Raw genomic sequence first — 18,825 nt, forward strand, 5'->3', positions numbered from 1 at the left:
AGCTGTCATCATCAAGACAGCATGGTACTGGCACAAAAACAGACACATAGATCAATGGAACAGAATAGAGAGCCCAGAAATAGACCCTCAAATCTATGGTCAACTAATCTTCGACAAAGCAGGAAAGAATGTCCAATGGAAAAAAGACAGCCTTTTCAATAAATGGTGCTGGGAAAATTGGACAGCCACATGCAGAAAAATGAAATTGGACCATTTCCTTACACCACACACAAAAATAGACTCAAAATGGATGAAGGACCTCAATGTACGAAAGGAATCCATCAAAATCCTTGAGGAGAACACGGGCAGCAACCTCTTCGACCTCTGCCGCAGCAACATCTTCCTAGGAACAACGCAAAAGGCAAGGGAAGCAAGGGAAAAAATGAACTACTGGGATTTCATCAAGATCAAAAGCTTTTGCACAGCAAAGGAAACAGTTAACAAAATCAAAAGACAACTGACAGAATGGGAGAAGATATTTGCAAACGACATATCAGATAAAGGACTAGTGTCCAGAATCTATAAAGAACTTAGCAAACTCAACACCCAAAGAACAAATAATCCAATCAAGAAATGGGCAGAAGACATGAACAGACATTTCTGCAAAGAAGACATCCAGATGGCGAACAGACACATGAAAAAGTGCTCCATATCACTCGGCATCAGGGAAATACAAATCAAAACCACAATGAGATATCACCTCACACCAGTCAGAATGGCTAAAATCAACAAGTCAGGAAATGACAGATGCTGGCGAGGATGCGGAGAAAGGGGAACCCTCCTACACTGTTGGTGGGAATGCAAGCTGGTGCAGCCACTCTGGAAAACAGCATGGAGGTTCCTCAAAATGTTGAAAATAGAACTGCCCTATGACCCAGCAATTGCACTATTGGGTATTTACCCTAAAGATACAAATGTAGTGATCCAAAGGGACACATGCACCCGAATGTTTATAGCAGCAATGTCCACAATAGCCAAACTATGGAAAGAACCTAGATGTCCATCAACAGATGAATGGATCAAGAAGATGTGGTATATATACACAATGGAATACTATGCAGCCATCAAAAGAAATGAAATCTTGCCATTTGCAACAACGTGGATGGAACTAGAGCGTATCATGCTTAGCGAAATAAGTCAAGCAGAGAAAGACAACTATCATATGATCTCCCTGATATGAGGAAGTGGTGATGCAACATGGAGGCTTAAGTGGGTAGAAGAATAAATGAAACAAGATGGGATTGGGAGGGAGACAAACCATAAATGACTCTTAATCTCACAAAACAAACTGAGGGTTGCCGGGGGGAGGGGGTTGGGGAGAAGGGGGTGGGATTATGGACATTGGGGAGGGTATGTGATTTGGTGAGTGCTGTGAAGTGTGTAAACCTGGTGATTCACAGACCTGGGGATAAAAATATATGTATATAAAAAATATATGTTTATAAAAAATAAAAAATTAAAAAAAAATAATCTGAAAAAAAAAAAAAAAGAAATATTCCTACAGAAAAAAAAAAAAAAACAAAACAGAACTGGAAAATCATCTGCTTTTCAAAAGTAGCTATTTATAGGAGATACTATGAAGAGTAGTCAGACAGCAAGACCATCTAATTTTTTTCTTTTTTAGACTAAAATCAGAAGTGTAGAAATGCCTTTCCTCTTTTCCAGAAAAGTACAAAACAGTCTGCTTCTCTAATGAAGCCCAGTGTTTATCTCAAAATCTCGTAAATCACACTGGGTATTTTGTGTTATATCCCAACAATACGTAGTTTGTCTTGACCCCTTCAGAGAAGATATTTCAATGATGTGGCAGTAGAAAAATAAGTGTCTGACAATTCCCACCCCACGTTAGGAACCTTTCCCTCACTCCACGTCTCATCCTATTTTGGTCAGACATGACTTAGTACAGAGCTGTAAGTAGGAGCACAGTAGTGATTTAAGCATTCAGCCATGTGTCTTCTAAGCCAGACTGGTGCTGAGGAAGGAACAGTGTCAGGGAGCTGGAGAAGATAATTTTGGAGACAGATGATGAGGTGGCAAAATAGAATTGCAGACATGAAGCAGGTTGTGAGAGTATGTGTGCATATGTCTGTGTGCATTTCCCGAAGTGTGAAAGAAAGGCATTCTCACTCTATCCTCTCTCCCTTAGGTGTTTTCTCAGGAGAACATCTGTTCTGACTGGAAGATCTAGGGGATTTTTAATGGAGACAGAGTTGCAAGATATCAGATTCAGTATATACTTATACTTAAAAAATTATTCATTGCTTATCTGAAATTCAAATTTAACAGGTGTGCTGCATTTTTGTTTGCTAAATTTGGCACCCATAAATGAAAAGTGTAGAGAGCCCTGGTCCTGAGCTTAGCAGATGCAAACTCTACTTTGGTCAGGGGAAGCCTGGGTCTTTTTGTCAATGTGTTGAGGGTACACTGGTCATTAAATTATATCTGACATCAGGAGGAAAAAAAAAAATCACCTTTGCTAATACTTCTAGATATTAGTAAAGTACTAAAAAGAAAAAAGAAAATTTTTGCTATGTAAAATAACACTTTTTCATTCACTTATGAAGAATACCTTCCTTTAATTATTATTAACTATTAAACATCTCATTTATCTGTACAACATTAATTTTATTTCTAGCTTTATTGGAAAGCAGGAAATTAATTCCTGTGTGTGGTCTTCTGGGTGTTTTTCTATAGAAAAACTGGAAAAAATACTCTTTTCATGCAGGTACAATCGCTGGGTTCATCTGCTATTTTTTTAAAATATTATCTTTTAACCAGCTTTGTGTCTCAAATTACACCAGAAGCTTTAAAATGATGAGAAATGCATTGCCTTTATAAAAAGGGCCTGAAGGGGCTTAGTACAGATGTGTGCCTCAAGAGCCCATCGTACATATAAATACATTTTCTCTGAGACCCAACAAAAGGAAGTATATGCGAATCACTCTCCTAATGGGTCATTTTTATAGGGTGTGGCAGATCCAGAAATCCTTTCATAGTTTCTCATAAATGTGGAACTGCGACAGGTATCTTTTATCCTTTTTCAGATTTAACCTGTGAAAAAGCAGAAAAAGACTAGAATACTAATTCATTTTGTAAGTTAGAGACTTTAAATCGCTCCACAGATTACAGCTAATGGTATGATGGTGGAAAAGCTTGTGTGCCATGTAGAACTGATGTCCTTGAGGATTTTTTCACTTTCAAAATATATTACATTAAGCAGTCAAAATATTAGTTGTCTGGTAATTATCTAGACATGAAATGGGTTCATACTTTTTGCTGTGTTCTCTCCAATGGTAAACGTGTAGTTTCAGCAATCAGAATAATGACGTGCTCATTTTTGATGTGGGAAATAGAGGCAGAAGAGGAATTATTAGATTTCCTTACTACCCACAGCCCACTGACAAGGCCCTGAAACAGGCAGAGTGACATTCCTCTAGGGACTCAACTGCCTTGATGTTGACACTTTGGTAAGGGCGAAAGGCAATCCTAACCCAAACTGCCCCCTCTGTTCCCCATCCTGTAAGCCTACATTAATATATACAAATTACTTTATAAATTTCCTTTATCTCTAAACCATCCAAGATACATGTTGGCAATCATCTGTCACACGTATGACCCACCCATATATATCGAAGAGTCTTATGACTCGGGTTTAATTAGATGGTAATAAATGACCCTTTCCCAACAATGCTAGCCCCCTCAAGATCCTGGAAACCTTGCCTCCAAATTTCTTTGAGACCTATGCTATGCTGAGGTCAACTTAAAAGTATATAATGCGCCACTCCTCATAACCCCTCATGACCTCTTTCAGCCCTTGGGTCCTGTCTCCAGGCTTCAATAAAATCACATTTTTGCACCAAAGGTATCTCAAGAATTCTTTCTTGGCCATTGGCTTTGAACCCTAACGTCTTTCCTACATCAGTTTTCATAATGGGAATGATAACTATTTGATTCACATTAAATCGGACTCTATTTCTTTCAATAAAAATATTCAAAATTCTTCTCAGCTAAGCTCTCCTGTTTCAATCAGTTTCATCACTACCTTTTAATGAGTGATAACACACCTGAATTTTAAACAATTTATTAAACTTTTTTAGCCTTGACCATTCTATTGGGGAACTGTCACTAATCAGTATTTTTAGTGTGTTAACCTTTCTAATTGATGCCTAGGGTCAAAGGTGGGCTAAATACTTGATGGTCCCTCACAGTCAAAATACAAGCATGACCTAAATAAGAGAATGAGTAATTCCTTTCCTTTGAGGAATACTGTCATTATACAATTTTGTCTAATAATATGTAAGTCAAACATAAACATAAACATGAGAGGTTCATAATTTTCACTGGGGATATTTTTATTAATTTCTGATGAGTGATGTTGGATTAAGATTCAAAAATTAAGACGTTAAAGTTTTTTGGCCTTTGAGCATTAGGAAAAATAAGGCCATAAATGTAATAATGATATGTAATAATAAAAAATATTTTTAATGGACATTTTACTTTAATAGCATGTTCTATAACATATTTCTTATGTTTTTCACACTTTCATTCATGCAGAAACATCTGTTAACTGGAAAAACTATATGGTTTCAAATTTTAAGGTAGCTTATCCAATTTTCTGGAAACAAAGAAGTTCTTGAGTTTTTAGGATGGAAAATAATTAACACAAAGAAAAAAATATATATATGTTTGTCTCTCACTGCATCTCCCTGCATTGTTCACTTTGTCTCCCTTGTTAAAAATAAACCCAAAGACCCCAAATGGCATCAGTTAGGTCATGTCTACACTGGGGATTCTTAGTTAATCTAGTACAGTTTCAACCTCCCCCAGAAATGCAGTATTCACTGGTCAGTCAGGAATTTTCTGATGGGTGCTAATGTGTCTACCACTGGGCTCTCTCCACGACTCCCTACTTCCAGAGGAAGGTGAAGTAATCTTGCATGATAAAACAGACCCTTTGCTTTGACTCCTAAGGGGAAGCAGCCTTGCCTGCCTCAATCCTCTCATGCTACTCATGTTCTTGCCCCACCCTCCCTCTATAAAAGCCTTCCATTTTCTACAACTCTCTGAGCCCCCTCCACTTGCTAGAAGGGGTGCCACCTATCCATCAGTCAATTAGATCTTCACATTCCCTTGGTTGATTTTTTGTTATTTAACACCTTACACTTCTGTCTTACCTAGAATGAAGTTTCATCGGATCTGCACTGGGATATTATCTGTCACTAAATAGGAGTCATAGCAGCAGGGATGTTTTTCTTCCCCCTTGCTCCCAACCCACCCTAAACTGGTGAGTTTTATGAATTTTGTGTCTAATGCTTTGCTTGTTTTTCCATACTAGCTCACAGTATATGTCCTTGGACCAGCACTCTGCTTTTGTTTTTCCTTTTAAATGAAGCAGATTAAAAATCCAAATGCCCTCTAAGAAATGTAATGGCTTCAATGGTCAAAATGAACCATCTATTTTCACTGCGTGTCTTTAATATTATAGAATGTGAAATAACATATAAAGAATTTCTTTTTTTGCTACTTCAAAATTGATTCTTGAAGAAAGACAACCAGCTTTCTCTTGCTGTCTCCAAACAAACTGAATGACTTCTTAATGAGCTCCTTAAGATCAATAGCTTCTGAGTGTTCCTGTGGCAAGTCTATCATTCCAGTTTATCTTTTTTCTCCAGCCTTTAGCTAGTTACTGGATTCTATCATTGTAATTATTTAAGTTACTAACCCTCTTCCTGTTCACCTCCATCCCATAAGCCCCATTTCCTGGTCCTCCCTTCCTTTCCTCATTGTAAACCATTTACTCTCTATTCAGGAACAAACAACTTTGGGTAGGCAGGACACTTGGAGTTCATGTTAAACATGGAAATGGAAATACAGTCCTCCCTGTAGCTGACCTCTGCCCTTGTCTATTTGCATCTGGACTTGCATCCAGTCTTCTGCCTTGTTTCTGACCCCCAGACTCCATCTCCCAACTGATTCTGATTGCTGAGTCCACGTCGCGTTGTTCTCTGTGCTCCTTAACAATGGCTACCGCACTTCCCACTGGTGAAATAAGCTGCTTTCTGAATTTCAACGTGCTCAGTGGGGTTGTTCTTTCCCATTCCAGCACATCTAAGTCTGCAAATGACTTTCACTTTGATAAATCAATTCGTCTATACGAGGTTAGTTCTTGAGATACAGCCATCTTGGTCAGAGGCCTTAGTAAAATTTACAAGGGCTCCATTCTATTTTTGTCAAAAGCATGAATTATAAAAGCTCCATAAGGTATAACAGGAATTCCTTGAACTTTTTAGTTGGTATATATAGATTATGGCAATAACTGAATGTTTTATTTATAGGTTTTTACTAAATATTTTATTTCAGACTGTTACCACTTTTCATTCAGTCTAGAGCACATCAGCCCCAAAGACTGCATTTTTTTCTTTTAATTTCTTAGTTCTATGCATTTTTTTGGTTTTGCATTAAAAGCGGAATCATGACATTAACTATCTCTATCAACTCTTGGGGAGGGCTTTTTAATATAATTAAAATTAAAAATGGTGAGCCCATCACTGAACTTTACATTCCGCCAAAACAGAAACAGTCTCAGGAGGTGTCCTGAGTCTGAAAATCTAATAACATCGACATCTATGCGAATACAGGTGATTGTGTATTCTTTATACCAACACAAATCCCAGCCGGGTCCCATAATATTGAATTATGACAAGGAAGAAAGCAGATAAAATTCTAAATAACAGTTGATACCAGATGGTGTTTATTTAGATAACACCAACCTTATTTTTAGACAACGCTGAAACCGTAGAATTATTTCCTTAACTAAGTTCCAATTAAGTCACTACCCAATTACCTACGTAAGTACCTTACAGTGACTACATATAAAAATCCCTGGCATGTAGGGGCACGACTCATTTGCTGTTTTTGAATCTGAATGCTTTGTGTAGAGTCAATTAGTTGTTGGAAACCACTTTCAGAAAAGCAGCATCTTTTCTTTCCCTTTCGCCTTATTTGAGTGGATGAGACTAATGGTCTCCTTGTAAGACTGGGAGACTGTCCTTGATTCTGCAGCTCAGAAACCTGTGGCTGCTCCATCTTGAAAGACTCATTCATCCCCTTTCACTTCCTCCTGCTACAATCCTTCTCACCGAATGCCACTGGGGATTCCATTTATTTTACCTCCCAGAAGATTCCACAGGTTCCAAATTTCACACCCGGCTCAAATTTCAGAAGAGCAGCATGGCTTTTATTACTGAACTGATATCTTATCTGACCTCTGCCTCACAGAAGAGCTGGACTTCGGAAGCTCTGAATATTCAAATTTAATTTCAGCTACTCACAGTGCCAGCTTCAGCAGGAACGAAAGGATATCCTGCAGCATCTGTAATTATGGATTAATTTGAATATGTCCTCCAATGCAGATTATGAAGGCTTTGCTAATAAGGACTGGTGACGTTGCCGCCTTTTTTCTCCCCCTACATTGACATTGAGAAAGGAAAGGAAGTAGAGAAGAACCAGGAACTCTTTTTTTTTTTTTTTTCCTATTGCAGAGTCATAGACTTTCATGAAATGAGCTTAATTTAATATTATTATTATTTTTCTTAGATAACTCTAAGCTTGTGCTACTTATTTCCTACAGCTATTTTATCGAATAATACACTTGGTAGGTTGTCTTTTGAGTCTTCAAAATGAGCTGACTGAATCAAAGTTTTTCTACCATTCTCAAGTTCCTTATTAGGCTGGGATTTCTTTGACCTGCTGTCATAATCAGGTTTCCCCCAGTACATCCAGCACAGTAGACAATAACTGCCTCCAGAATAATATGTAATTGAATGACTATAAATGTCACATCCTTCTAGATGCTTTTCTACCTAATCTGTGTTCCTAACTGCTTAAAATTATTATTTAAATTTAAAATTTGTTTAAAGCTAATACGTGTTTCCTTGTGGGTATTCATGAGACAACTGGCAAATATGAAAATCTAAACTTACATCAGAGACATAGATTCATACTGACTTGTACCACTGACAAATTAGAGGCCAGTCAGTCCTAAAGAATTATCACACAATATGTTCCGTTCTGACTAGAAAAATACAAAACTATGCTCAGTTTCAAAAACTTAAATTTGGTGCCAGAGTCATCTTTCCCACACGTGCTCATTATTCAAATTAGCTAGGGCTTCTGTAAACATTTATTCAAATTAGCTGGAGCCTCTGTAAACATTTAAATTCCCAGCTCATCTCTCTGAGAGTCAGAGGCAGGGCCCAGAAATGTGTATTTTTTAACAAGCTCCCCCAGGAGGGTCAGGATCGGGCAATTTTGGTAACCACTGAATTAGAGTTCAACAAGGTGTGGCAAGATCGTTCTTGATGAGTATGTGGCATCTTTAAGGACCCAATAAAATCTTACTGGAAACAAAGTTTTGGATTTTCCTTTATAGAAAATCCAGGGTGAAGCTGCAAATTTTTGATTTATGCTTTTAAAAACCTGGACAATTTCAGGGAGGGAGGCAGAATATTACCAGCTTCTTTTTTTTTCCCCCAAAGAAGAAAGCCCCCATGGTGTGAATTCAGGTTTATTTAAACACCATGACATTATGACTAATATATTGGATGAGAAAATCCATTTTCATTTCTAATTTTTCCATATAAGAACCCTTCCTGAAATTTATTATTGTTTTACTTTGGCTTATAGCCTTAAAAATTAAACACTGGAAGTGTCTGTCAAATTTTGCAATTTTCCTGCTAACTGCAGTAAAAAACAGCTCCAAGAGTATAAAACAAATGTCACTTTCATGAGAGCAAAGGAACATTTGACTTTCAAATAAAAAACGTATCTGAATCCATGGAGTAGAGAAATATAAGTCAGTTAAACATTAGAAAATATTATAGAAAAGAAAGAAAAAAATAAGAATGTGGAGATTGTGATGGTATCATCACATGCTCCGTCATGAAAGATACAATGTGGAGTTTTGTCAAAAAATAAAATGCTACAGTAAACTGGAATTCTTATAAAGGCTCTGGGAAGATAATGAGAAACTGACATTTCAATGAAGAGAATAGGAATGTATTTTTCTTTAACTGACTTTAGGTATTAACACACACACACATGCACACATATATACACACACATACATATATACTGACACATACATTTAGACACACTCCAATGTACATTTATACTTTTTCCTTGGTTTTGCTTTCCTGAGGCTTATTCAGTTACAACTGATGAGAAACAAAAAGGGCATTCATACATTTTTTTAAAAATTCAGCATTCATACATTTTTAGTATTTCATTTATACCACTTGCGGTAAACCTAGAAAATTGCTATTATTTTGAAATGGTTTTTCTGAAGTAATCTTGTTTCTGGATCTACAGCAGACCTCTATACCTACACCCCAAAAATCTATTAGACAAGCAGTCAATAAAAATGGAAAGATACAAAAAGGGAATCAGAAAATTTTGTTTGTAAATATTTCCTTTTGAAATGTACATACATAAAACATTTCACAAGCACACGCTTTGTGCCAAAACATTCAGTGCATTTATAATACTTGTGTGGCTGAAAGTTTGTAGTTGAATTTGCATTTGTAAAGACTGAAGTCTTTTTCCCTTATGGAAAGTAACCATGGAGAACAAGACACAAATAATTATTAGGAATCAATAGGAAATGGCTTATTCAGAAAGATTAATTGCTCAGTTGTGGAGGGCTTCTATAAAGAAGAAGAGCACACCTATGAAGAATATATAAAATTAGAGGTAAAATACCTAGTAAAAATATTTTACTATTTGAATATATATACATGTATATTATGATGGGTATATATATATATATATATTTATATATATATATAATATATGCTACATTTCCAAGTGTTCAAAGAACTTTCGCTCTTCCTTCTTATACATAAAGTATTTCTTTATGATAATAGTAATTGCTGTATTCTTATGTACAGTTTATTGGAGTTTGTTGTTTTCTTCAGTAATAAATAATAAACTTATCTAAGGCTTTTCTTCATCATAGTGAATTAGTTGTAATACCATAAACAAGCTGATTAAATTTAATTTTAAAACTACCAGTTACATGGTCTAGGTTTAGCTGATTGTCATATTTATAATATTAAAATGGTTTAGTTCTTCAGAAATTTTTATATTGGACAGATGACACTGATTTATTGTCTCACATAAGAATTCTGGCCTACATCCTTTTCACTGGGCATCAATTTACTCTCATGGTTGACCAACTTGCCTAGTGGGAGCCTATTTCTTTCTTTATGGTAAGACTTACTTGGGGAATGTCAAAATCAAGTGTTATAATAAATGTGGTTCCTAAGCACATGGATTTATAGCTAAGATCTATTTTGTGCTTCTAGAGGTAAGTTTCTGGGGCTCTGCATTAATTTGAAGGTAGACAAGTAAGTTTAAATATATGCTACAAATCCTACAGAAATCACTGCAATAATAAAAAATAAAGTTATAGCAAATAAGTCAACAACAAAAAACCCCCGACTGGAATCATTAAAGAAATTCTATTAATCCAAAAGAAGACAGAAAAAAAGAAAAAAAAATTGGAAAGATGCAACAAGTAGGAAAATAAACAGAAAGATGACAGATTTAAAGCCAATTATAGCAGTATTCACATTAAATATAAATGATTTAAGTGCTCTGATTAAAAAGCAGAGATAGTAGGATTGGGGAAAAAAAAAGAGACCCAACTATATGCTGCATAGAAGAAATGTATTTCTTTCTTTCTTTCTTTTTTTAAAGAAATGTGTTTCAAATATAAGGTACAAATGGGTTAAAAGTAAAAGGATGAAAAAAACACACACCAACAAAGCAATAATCAAAAGAAAGCTGAAGTACTTCTACTTATACCAGTAAAGCAGTTTTCAGATCAAAAAATATTTCTAGGGATAAAGATGGTCATTTTCTAATCACAAAGGAGCTATCTGATCAAGTGGAAGTTATGGCCCTAGCTGATCATGGATCTTTTAGAAGAGCTTCAAAATACATCAAGTAAACACTGATATAACTGTAAAAAGAAATCGGGAATACCACAGTTATAGTTGGAGATTTCCACATTGCTTTCTCCATAATTGATAATATAAGTAGATAGAAAATCAGTAAGGATATAGAAAATCTTGTTCAACTTGACAAAAATTTTACATGCATTTCAAACAAAGATAATGAAATAAAATGCAGTAATACGCAAATGCCTCATCTATTATTAAAGGAAAAATTAAAAAGTTATTCATATACAATCATGAAATCACACACTCAGTGTAAATGGAGACAAAAAAGTATTTCATCAGGGGACCTGGGTGGCTCAGTAGGTTAAGCCTCTGCCTTTGGCTTGGGTCATGATCCCAGGGTCCTGGGATAGAGCCATGCATCAGGCTCTCGGCTCAGCAGGGAGCCTTCTTCCCAACCCCCACCCTGCATGCCTGACTGCCTACTTGTGATCTCTGTCTGTCAAATAAATAAATAACTAAATCTTTAAAAAACAAACAAACAAACAAAAAGGCAGGGAGCCTGGTTCCCCTTCCCCCTCTGCCTGCCTCTCTGCCTACTGTGATCTCTCTCTCTCTGTGTCAAATACATAAAATCTTAAAAAAAAGTATTTCATCAGTACAATAATTTAATCACATTTTCTTTATATTTCTTTCGTAAATCAATCTATATAAGGATTTTGCTAATTGCAGATATGCTTTTTTTTTTTTTTTTAAAGATTTATTTATTTATTTTAGGGGGGTGAGGGGGAGAGGGAGAGGAAGGGAGAATTTCAAGTTGACTCTCTACTGAGTAAGGAGCCCCTTGTAGGGCTCAGTTCCATGACCCTGAGATCATGACCTGAGCCAAAACTAAGAGCTGGACACTCAACTGACGGAGCCATCCAGACACCTTTGTGAGTATTACACATGGATAATGGATGAGAATATTTATGTCTTAAAATTAATTTCAAGAGCTATATAATTTATGGAGTTTAAAAAGCTTCATTTTATGGAATACATTTTCATTCCCTATGCATCAGAATGCCTACTGTAACAAAGTGAAAGGTAGTAGCTGAAACAATTATTTGCCAGAAATCATAGCATGTATTTGTCTATAGCTCACAAATACATTTAAAGATGGCTTTACAAAAAACCCTATATTCATTCAGTCTAAGATGCTATTGATTAGAAATCATGCCATTATTTTAGGTTCTTCTAGAAAATAATAAATGCTCCCAATTTAATTGTGACATAGTAAGATACAACAGTTTCTGAGATGTTAAAATATAAAGTGTGTGTGTGTGTTTTCTGAGATGTTAAATGAATGTATCCTGAGATGCACAATGGGTGTGTTCTGAGATGTTAAAAGGTAAATAGTATGGATTTTATAATCTAAACCTAAAAACATGTCTCCCCTAAAGTGAATTTTATGTGAACTGAATTCAGATTCTGTTGACCCACTGGAATAGCCATTCCAGGCTCAATACTGTTGGGGAAATGTATCAATTCTCTGTCTTGAATATTTGAAGAAGAAAGATATTCCTATGGTGCTTGTGTGGCTCAGTTAGTTAAGTGTCTGCTTTTGGCTCAGGTCTCAGGGTCCTGGGATTGAGTCCCACATTGGGCTCCCTGCTCAGTGGGCAGTCTGCTTCTCCCTCTGCCTCTCTCCTACTCAAGTTCTCTTTCTCGCTCTCTCAAATAAATAATAAGTAAAATCTTAAAAAATAAAAAAGCAAGATATTCTCAACTTTCTACTGGTTAATAATATGAGAAGAATAAGGGAATGAAAGGGCTACATAAAATGGAAGAAGTCATTATTAACTCAGAAATACTTAACATATTATAGTTTCCCCCCAGATCTTAGAACTAAGATATGTTTGTGTTATGTCTTTAGAAAGTTAGAGTTTTTTGCACAAACACTCTAAGGGATTAATGAGTTTCAATTTCATTGGTCCAACTGAGGCTACACTTTAACATCTGAATGAATTAGTTACTGATATAGAGACTAAGCACTTCCATTTTTCAGGGCCCTACAGAAATTCAGACCAGGAGATACTATGGAAAGATGTTTAAAATGGTAAGAACTTTTAGAAAAAAACAATTAGACAAATATAGTGTAGAACTGTACGGTGCAATAATATATATCTACTACTATAATATTAAAATAGCTACACAGGTCAAAAAATTTAACAAACCTATGAATTAAAACAGAATCAAGGAAAGTGAGCACAGAAACAACCTATGTTTTAATTTTGATAAACCAGTGTAATAGTTAAAATTTGTCCATTTTTAAAATTCCCAATTAACAAAATAATCAAGGAAATATATAATTAAAACATCTTTCAGTTAATTTTTGAAATATTTTTCTACCAAAGAACATTTTTTACTAATATCAGTAATGTTTTTCAATAGCAAAATTAGGGGCACCTGGGTAACACAGCTGGTTGAGTGTTGGACTTGGTTTCGGCTCAGGTCATGATATCAGGATCGTGAGATCAAGCCCGGTGTTGGGCTCCATGGTCATGGAAGAGTCAGCCTGAGATTGTCTCCCTCTCCCTCCCTGTCTGCCCCTTACCCAACTCTCTTATAAAGACAGAGCATGTGTGCTCTCTTTTACTAAAATCAAATAAATACATAAAATCTTTTAAAAAAGTAAAATTAATAGTGGCAAGTATTTCAACAGTAACTATTTACATGTACTTTATGATAAATTATTCAAGCTTCTATTAGGTTTATAAAATATAAACAAATTTTATTTAGCTGGATCTTAGATAACTGATAATATGGAAAATGTTAAAACTTTTATTTAACATTATTTTATAGCCATTATGTTTAATACTTAAGTATAAGTAGTTCATTCAGTCAAACTTGAATTCAGCTTGGTACTCCATTTCTGCCTATTCTAAACCATTCAGATCACTTACCTTATCTTTTCTTTGCTTTTCATCCTGGTATACAGTCCAGTGTTCTCCATCATTGCTGTAAGCTAGTTTGTAGGAGCCTACGAACTGTACATGACCAAAATCTTTAGCTCCTTGTGTAATGATGCCAGTTACTTTGGTAGGGACCAGAAGGTCCACCTAAGAAAAAGGAAAAGATTTAATTTAAATGCCACAATAGAGTCCATTATAAATTTGCAAGTCTCTTGAATTCAGAAGATTAAAGTAACATACATGCTCAAGCCAAAAATACACTGATTATTTGAATATTGAAACTGATGATCAAGTCTATTATTGGCTTATAACTTTGATTTTGCTGCTGGATAAGTTTAGTTGAATAACTATTTTGACCATTTTAAAATAAAGTGATGGTCATTTCAGTCTACCAATCAATTTTATAATAAACTGATATATCTAGCCATGCAGTTTTGTGCAACTAAGATAGCACAGAGCTGGCAAGTCTGACCTTCTCGAAATGATTATTATCTTCCACAGCTAGTGCTTGTAATTCAATTTGTTGACTTTACTTGTCAATTCAATAACAATAAAAATAAAACTATACTTGTGTACACATTAGGAATAAAAATGATATATGTACCACAGTTAAACATTAAATAAAAGCCAACATTATCTCTATGAATTTTAATCAGCTCAGAATATAGAATTGAGTAACAGTAATTGTTGTCCAGTGAAAATCTCTTTCAGAAAAGTACAATCCTAAATGTTGAGGAGGAAGTCAGGCATTCTTCAAAAATGAAGACAGATTAAAGTATGCATCCATGACCTGTGGGATCTGTGCTCATGAGGTGTTTGATCCTATGAACTATGTACTTATAAAACCTTAAGGCCCATGATTATCTGGTAAACATTAAATTAATCAGGATGCAATTGAAACGCAAAAGATAGGATTAATATTTATGAAAAAAGAGTACACAACACTGAAAAATTTAGTATATTCTTCTTTGTTCTCTAATTCATGAAGCTTTTCTTCTTAGGATGTGAATTTTAAAAAATTATAGGAATCTTTGTTTTCCCTGCAGACAATTCTTATAAGACCTTTACCTTGAGGTTTATTGATGTTCCTTAATCTACAGCTTCCTCTCTCCTTCCACAATAGCCACCTACTTCCTCCTACTTCCTATGACTAATTGCCCTGCTTACATCCTTGATCTTATCATCTTTCGCTGTCATGATCCCATGTGTGACCTTGGTGGCCTTCAACCACTATGTCCTTTTGTTTCTATTTCAGGTTCTCCATCCTGTGCAATGTATATAGCCACAAATAGACAGTCATGGGTCAGATCAGTACATGAATGAAAAGAGAGCTACAGAGAATGCATTGAATAGACCGTATTTAATTACTGCATTTAGATGCTCTTCAATAAAGATATGAAAAAAATTCCCAATGTTTCACAGCCTAGGGATATTTATTTAAAAAGTCATAGGGGCTTTTCAACACTTTTTGGAACATTCCTTAGTTAGAGAGTTTAGACTCAAACTGGATAACAGATTAAGACAGAAAACTACCTTTAATGAGTTATTAAACCATTTTAGAAATTTTATCAAAAACTAGAAATACTTCTGATTTTGCTATTTCCTAAACGTGTTATAGCATCTAAAATACCTTACCTGTCCCACAGAGATGCAAGATGGCAAAATTATACCTGGGAAGGAAACTGTTGCTATCTCATAGGAACTACACTAAGTGCTTTCTTTTGTCCTCACTGAATCCTCTCAACAGTCCTATACAGCCTTTGAGATGAGGAAACAGATGCCCATTATAGCATGATGTGTGATCTAAAGATAAATAGTGAGTAAAGGGAGGATGCTAGATTCAAATCCATCTTTCTGATTCAAAGTTCCACCATACATTTAAATTCTCACTGAATGATTTCTTTCCGTTCTTTGTGACTATTTCAGAAATTTCTGAAAAATCTCAAAGCTTCCTCGCCATACTCATCAAATTTATAGCAACTCTAAGCCCAGTCCAAGTCAATCCTGGCTTTACAATATTGGAAGAGCCCTGTGTTTTAACATGAATTTCATCTCTGTTCCTCCCTTGCCCAGAGTTAAAAATATGCATTGCTTTTGTTGTCCTAAATCCAAATATAATTGCACAGAGACACCTGGGCATAGACACTGCTCTTCAAAATGCTCTTAATGTTGCTGACGCTCGGCGGGCAAAAAAACCTTACAGTATTCTGAGTCACTGCATTACCAGCCACACTCCAAACACACAGGAACTCAAACTGTCACCAAGAATATGAGCACTTCTAAGGCTGGCTTCTTTATAGTCCCTAAATGTCTATGAGTCTTTAGCTAAGATGATGCAATGAAGAGTCTTATAGCGTATCTCTTTTTCTGTGCTATTTCTTAAACTTAGCTGGGTTTCCTGCTGGGTGGAGATGTTTTCTCCTTAAGTTGTATGTCTTGGCTCTTTCTAACAGATATGTTTTTCTCCCACTTTAACTGCTCCCCTTCTCCAGCTTGTTTTTTTTTTTTTTAACTAGAAATGTTTTTCTTTTTTGTTCCAGTTAAGTCAACTTCTCTACTTAAATAGTCAGCAATCTGTTTCAAGCTGGATTTTGTCCTAAGATTTGCTACATTAAACTTAGACTACCAGGCCTAAGAAAACCTCTCTTAGTGTAAAAAGAATCCGCATCCCACACTTAACCCGAAACTCCTGCAACAGGACATGGACAGATCTGTCGGGTACACAGTCACAGATGTGTCACTCTCATGTTCACAATGATTCCAGAAAAGCTCCTTCTTCTAGATCTATGCTTACCATTGGCTCATAAGTACTTTGCCTTCTTACAGATCTTCTGAGTTAAAGTTGTACTGCAAACATGTTGGACAAAATGCCTTCAGCTGTTGTAGACAGACCCTTACCTCCCAAGGTTTGGCTTGAATACAGCAGGTCATTTAGGGTACTGAGCTGGCATATGGGTAGGTATTTGGCTCAGTGCACTGCACTTCATGCCTGGATCTGTATTAAATGTGGCTTACATATAACAGTCCCTCAATAAAGGCTTTGCTGGATTGAGCTAAAACTACTTCCTAAGTATGTTTCATGGCCAAGGATGCTGTAAGGTACCACTGCAGAAAATGCCGGCCGTCTTCCCCTTGTTTTTCTACATTGTGTAACATCACTGTTCAAGGAAACAGAGGCCCAGTGGTGCCAACCAGATTTTACTGGGAAAGGCAACGAGTTAAAAATCATCTCCAATCTTCTGATACTGACAGTCAGTCTTTTGGAGAAAAACTGGATGGTCTGGGTTCCCCAAATGGCTCTGCCCTTACTGGCTCTATGCCCTTGGGCAGGCTACTTGACTTCTCCACATCTCATTTTCCTCATCTGAAAAATGAAGATAACAATCCTCATAGGATTTTATGAGGATTAGATGAATTAATATTTACTAAGTGTGTAAAAGAATTTGATGAGAATAAAACAATAAATAAATCTGGGGGAATAATCCATTATCAGTCTCAGCATGTTATTAGAAAAAAAAATATAGAATCAGGGAAATGGCCTGTTTGTCCTAGAAGCAACTTCTGGATCATAGTATATTTTGGTCAGCTTCTCAGGTTGTATACAAAGATAGTCATTTCATCTTTACTTAAAGTAGAGAGAATTAGAAGCACTGAAATTCCCATTTATCGGTGAAATGGCTTACTAAAAATAATATAATTTTATGGAGTTTTGTACATCCTCATTTGAATATTAAGATTATATTGGGGTGCCTGGTTGGCTCAGTGGGTTAAAGCCTCTGCCTTTGGCTCAGGTCATGATCCCAGGGTCCTGGGATGGAGCCCCGCATCGGGCTCTCTGCTCAGTAGGGATCCTGCTTCCTCCTCTCTCTCTGCCTGCCTCAGTGCCTACTTGTGATCTCTGTCTGCCAAATAAATAAATAAAATCTTAAAAAAAAAGGATTATATTACAATAAGGAAATGGTTCCAAAATAATACTAACAGAGGGAATTAGATTCCAAATTATAGTGAGAGATTAATTTTCCTTTAATTATATGAGTAAAAAAAGGATGCATATACAAAAAAGGCTCAAATGATATGTGAGTAAAGAAAGAAGTATTGCATGAGGGTTATGTAGGAATATAACTCTTTTGTTGTAAAATGTCCTGTAATGTTTTAGTGAAGCATAATTATTTTTAGAGTGTCTAACTTAGAAAAACTATAGAACAACTAAGAGCATCTGTTTGAGAAAGGTCAAGATAAATGACATTTCAGATGTCTGCATCATACCCTAACAGATGGCTTCCTGGAAGGGCAGACTAGGAAAGTCAGCTGATTTTCACAGAGATGTACTTAAAAGGGTGAGGAAAATGAAAAGTGATACAGATAACACAAGTGCGCAAGAAAAGTGAAAAGACAAGAAAAGGACCCAAGAGATTTATCACTGAAATATGCAACACAGCTGCATCTAAAATGCTCTAGAGTTTGCCTTTCTGTTATTGGTTATTTTGAATGACATATTTTATAATTTCACAGAGCTTTGTAATATTAACTCACTGAACATAAGTAATTTTGAAGCTAATATAATTATATGGCATTTAAAAATGAAATTATGGGTAAAATGTTTAGATAACATTTTGGTTTTAGTAAAGAATTTTTTTACCATAACATTACATAATACAACTGTATGTAATTCTAGGTCCATTGAAGGCACATCATTCACTGTTCTCAGTAGTTGAACAATATTTTTGGTTATCAGATGTTGGTAACACTTTTAGTGCATATTTGTAGGCCAGCTAGTTAATATGATGAACTCAATAAGAAACATTATCCTGCTCCTGTATCTGATACAATCTAGTAGCTCTAAGGTTACACATTCAGTATTCATAAATACTATATCCTATATATTCATTTCGCTACTCATTATTGCTCTC

At 35.6% G+C, this 18,825-nt stretch overlaps 1 protein-coding gene across 2 annotated transcripts in view; it reads right to left on the reverse strand.

The window, feature by feature from the left end:
* Positions 1–18,825, reverse strand: part of EDIL3 (EGF like repeats and discoidin domains 3) — a 423,319-nt gene that overhangs the window by 17,198 nt on the left and 387,296 nt on the right. For both annotated transcript variants that reach the window (XM_059175418.1, XM_059175417.1), the window contains one exon: positions 13,907–14,062. In XM_059175418.1, coding sequence (XP_059031401.1) covers positions 13,907–14,062 — 156 coding nt within the window. The remainder of the gene's footprint in view (positions 1–13,906; positions 14,063–18,825) is intronic.

The sequence above is a fragment of the Mustela lutreola genome, chromosome 5, assembly GCF_030435805.1.
Source record: "Mustela lutreola isolate mMusLut2 chromosome 5, mMusLut2.pri, whole genome shotgun sequence".
NCBI lineage: Eukaryota > Metazoa > Chordata > Mammalia > Carnivora > Mustelidae > Mustela > Mustela lutreola.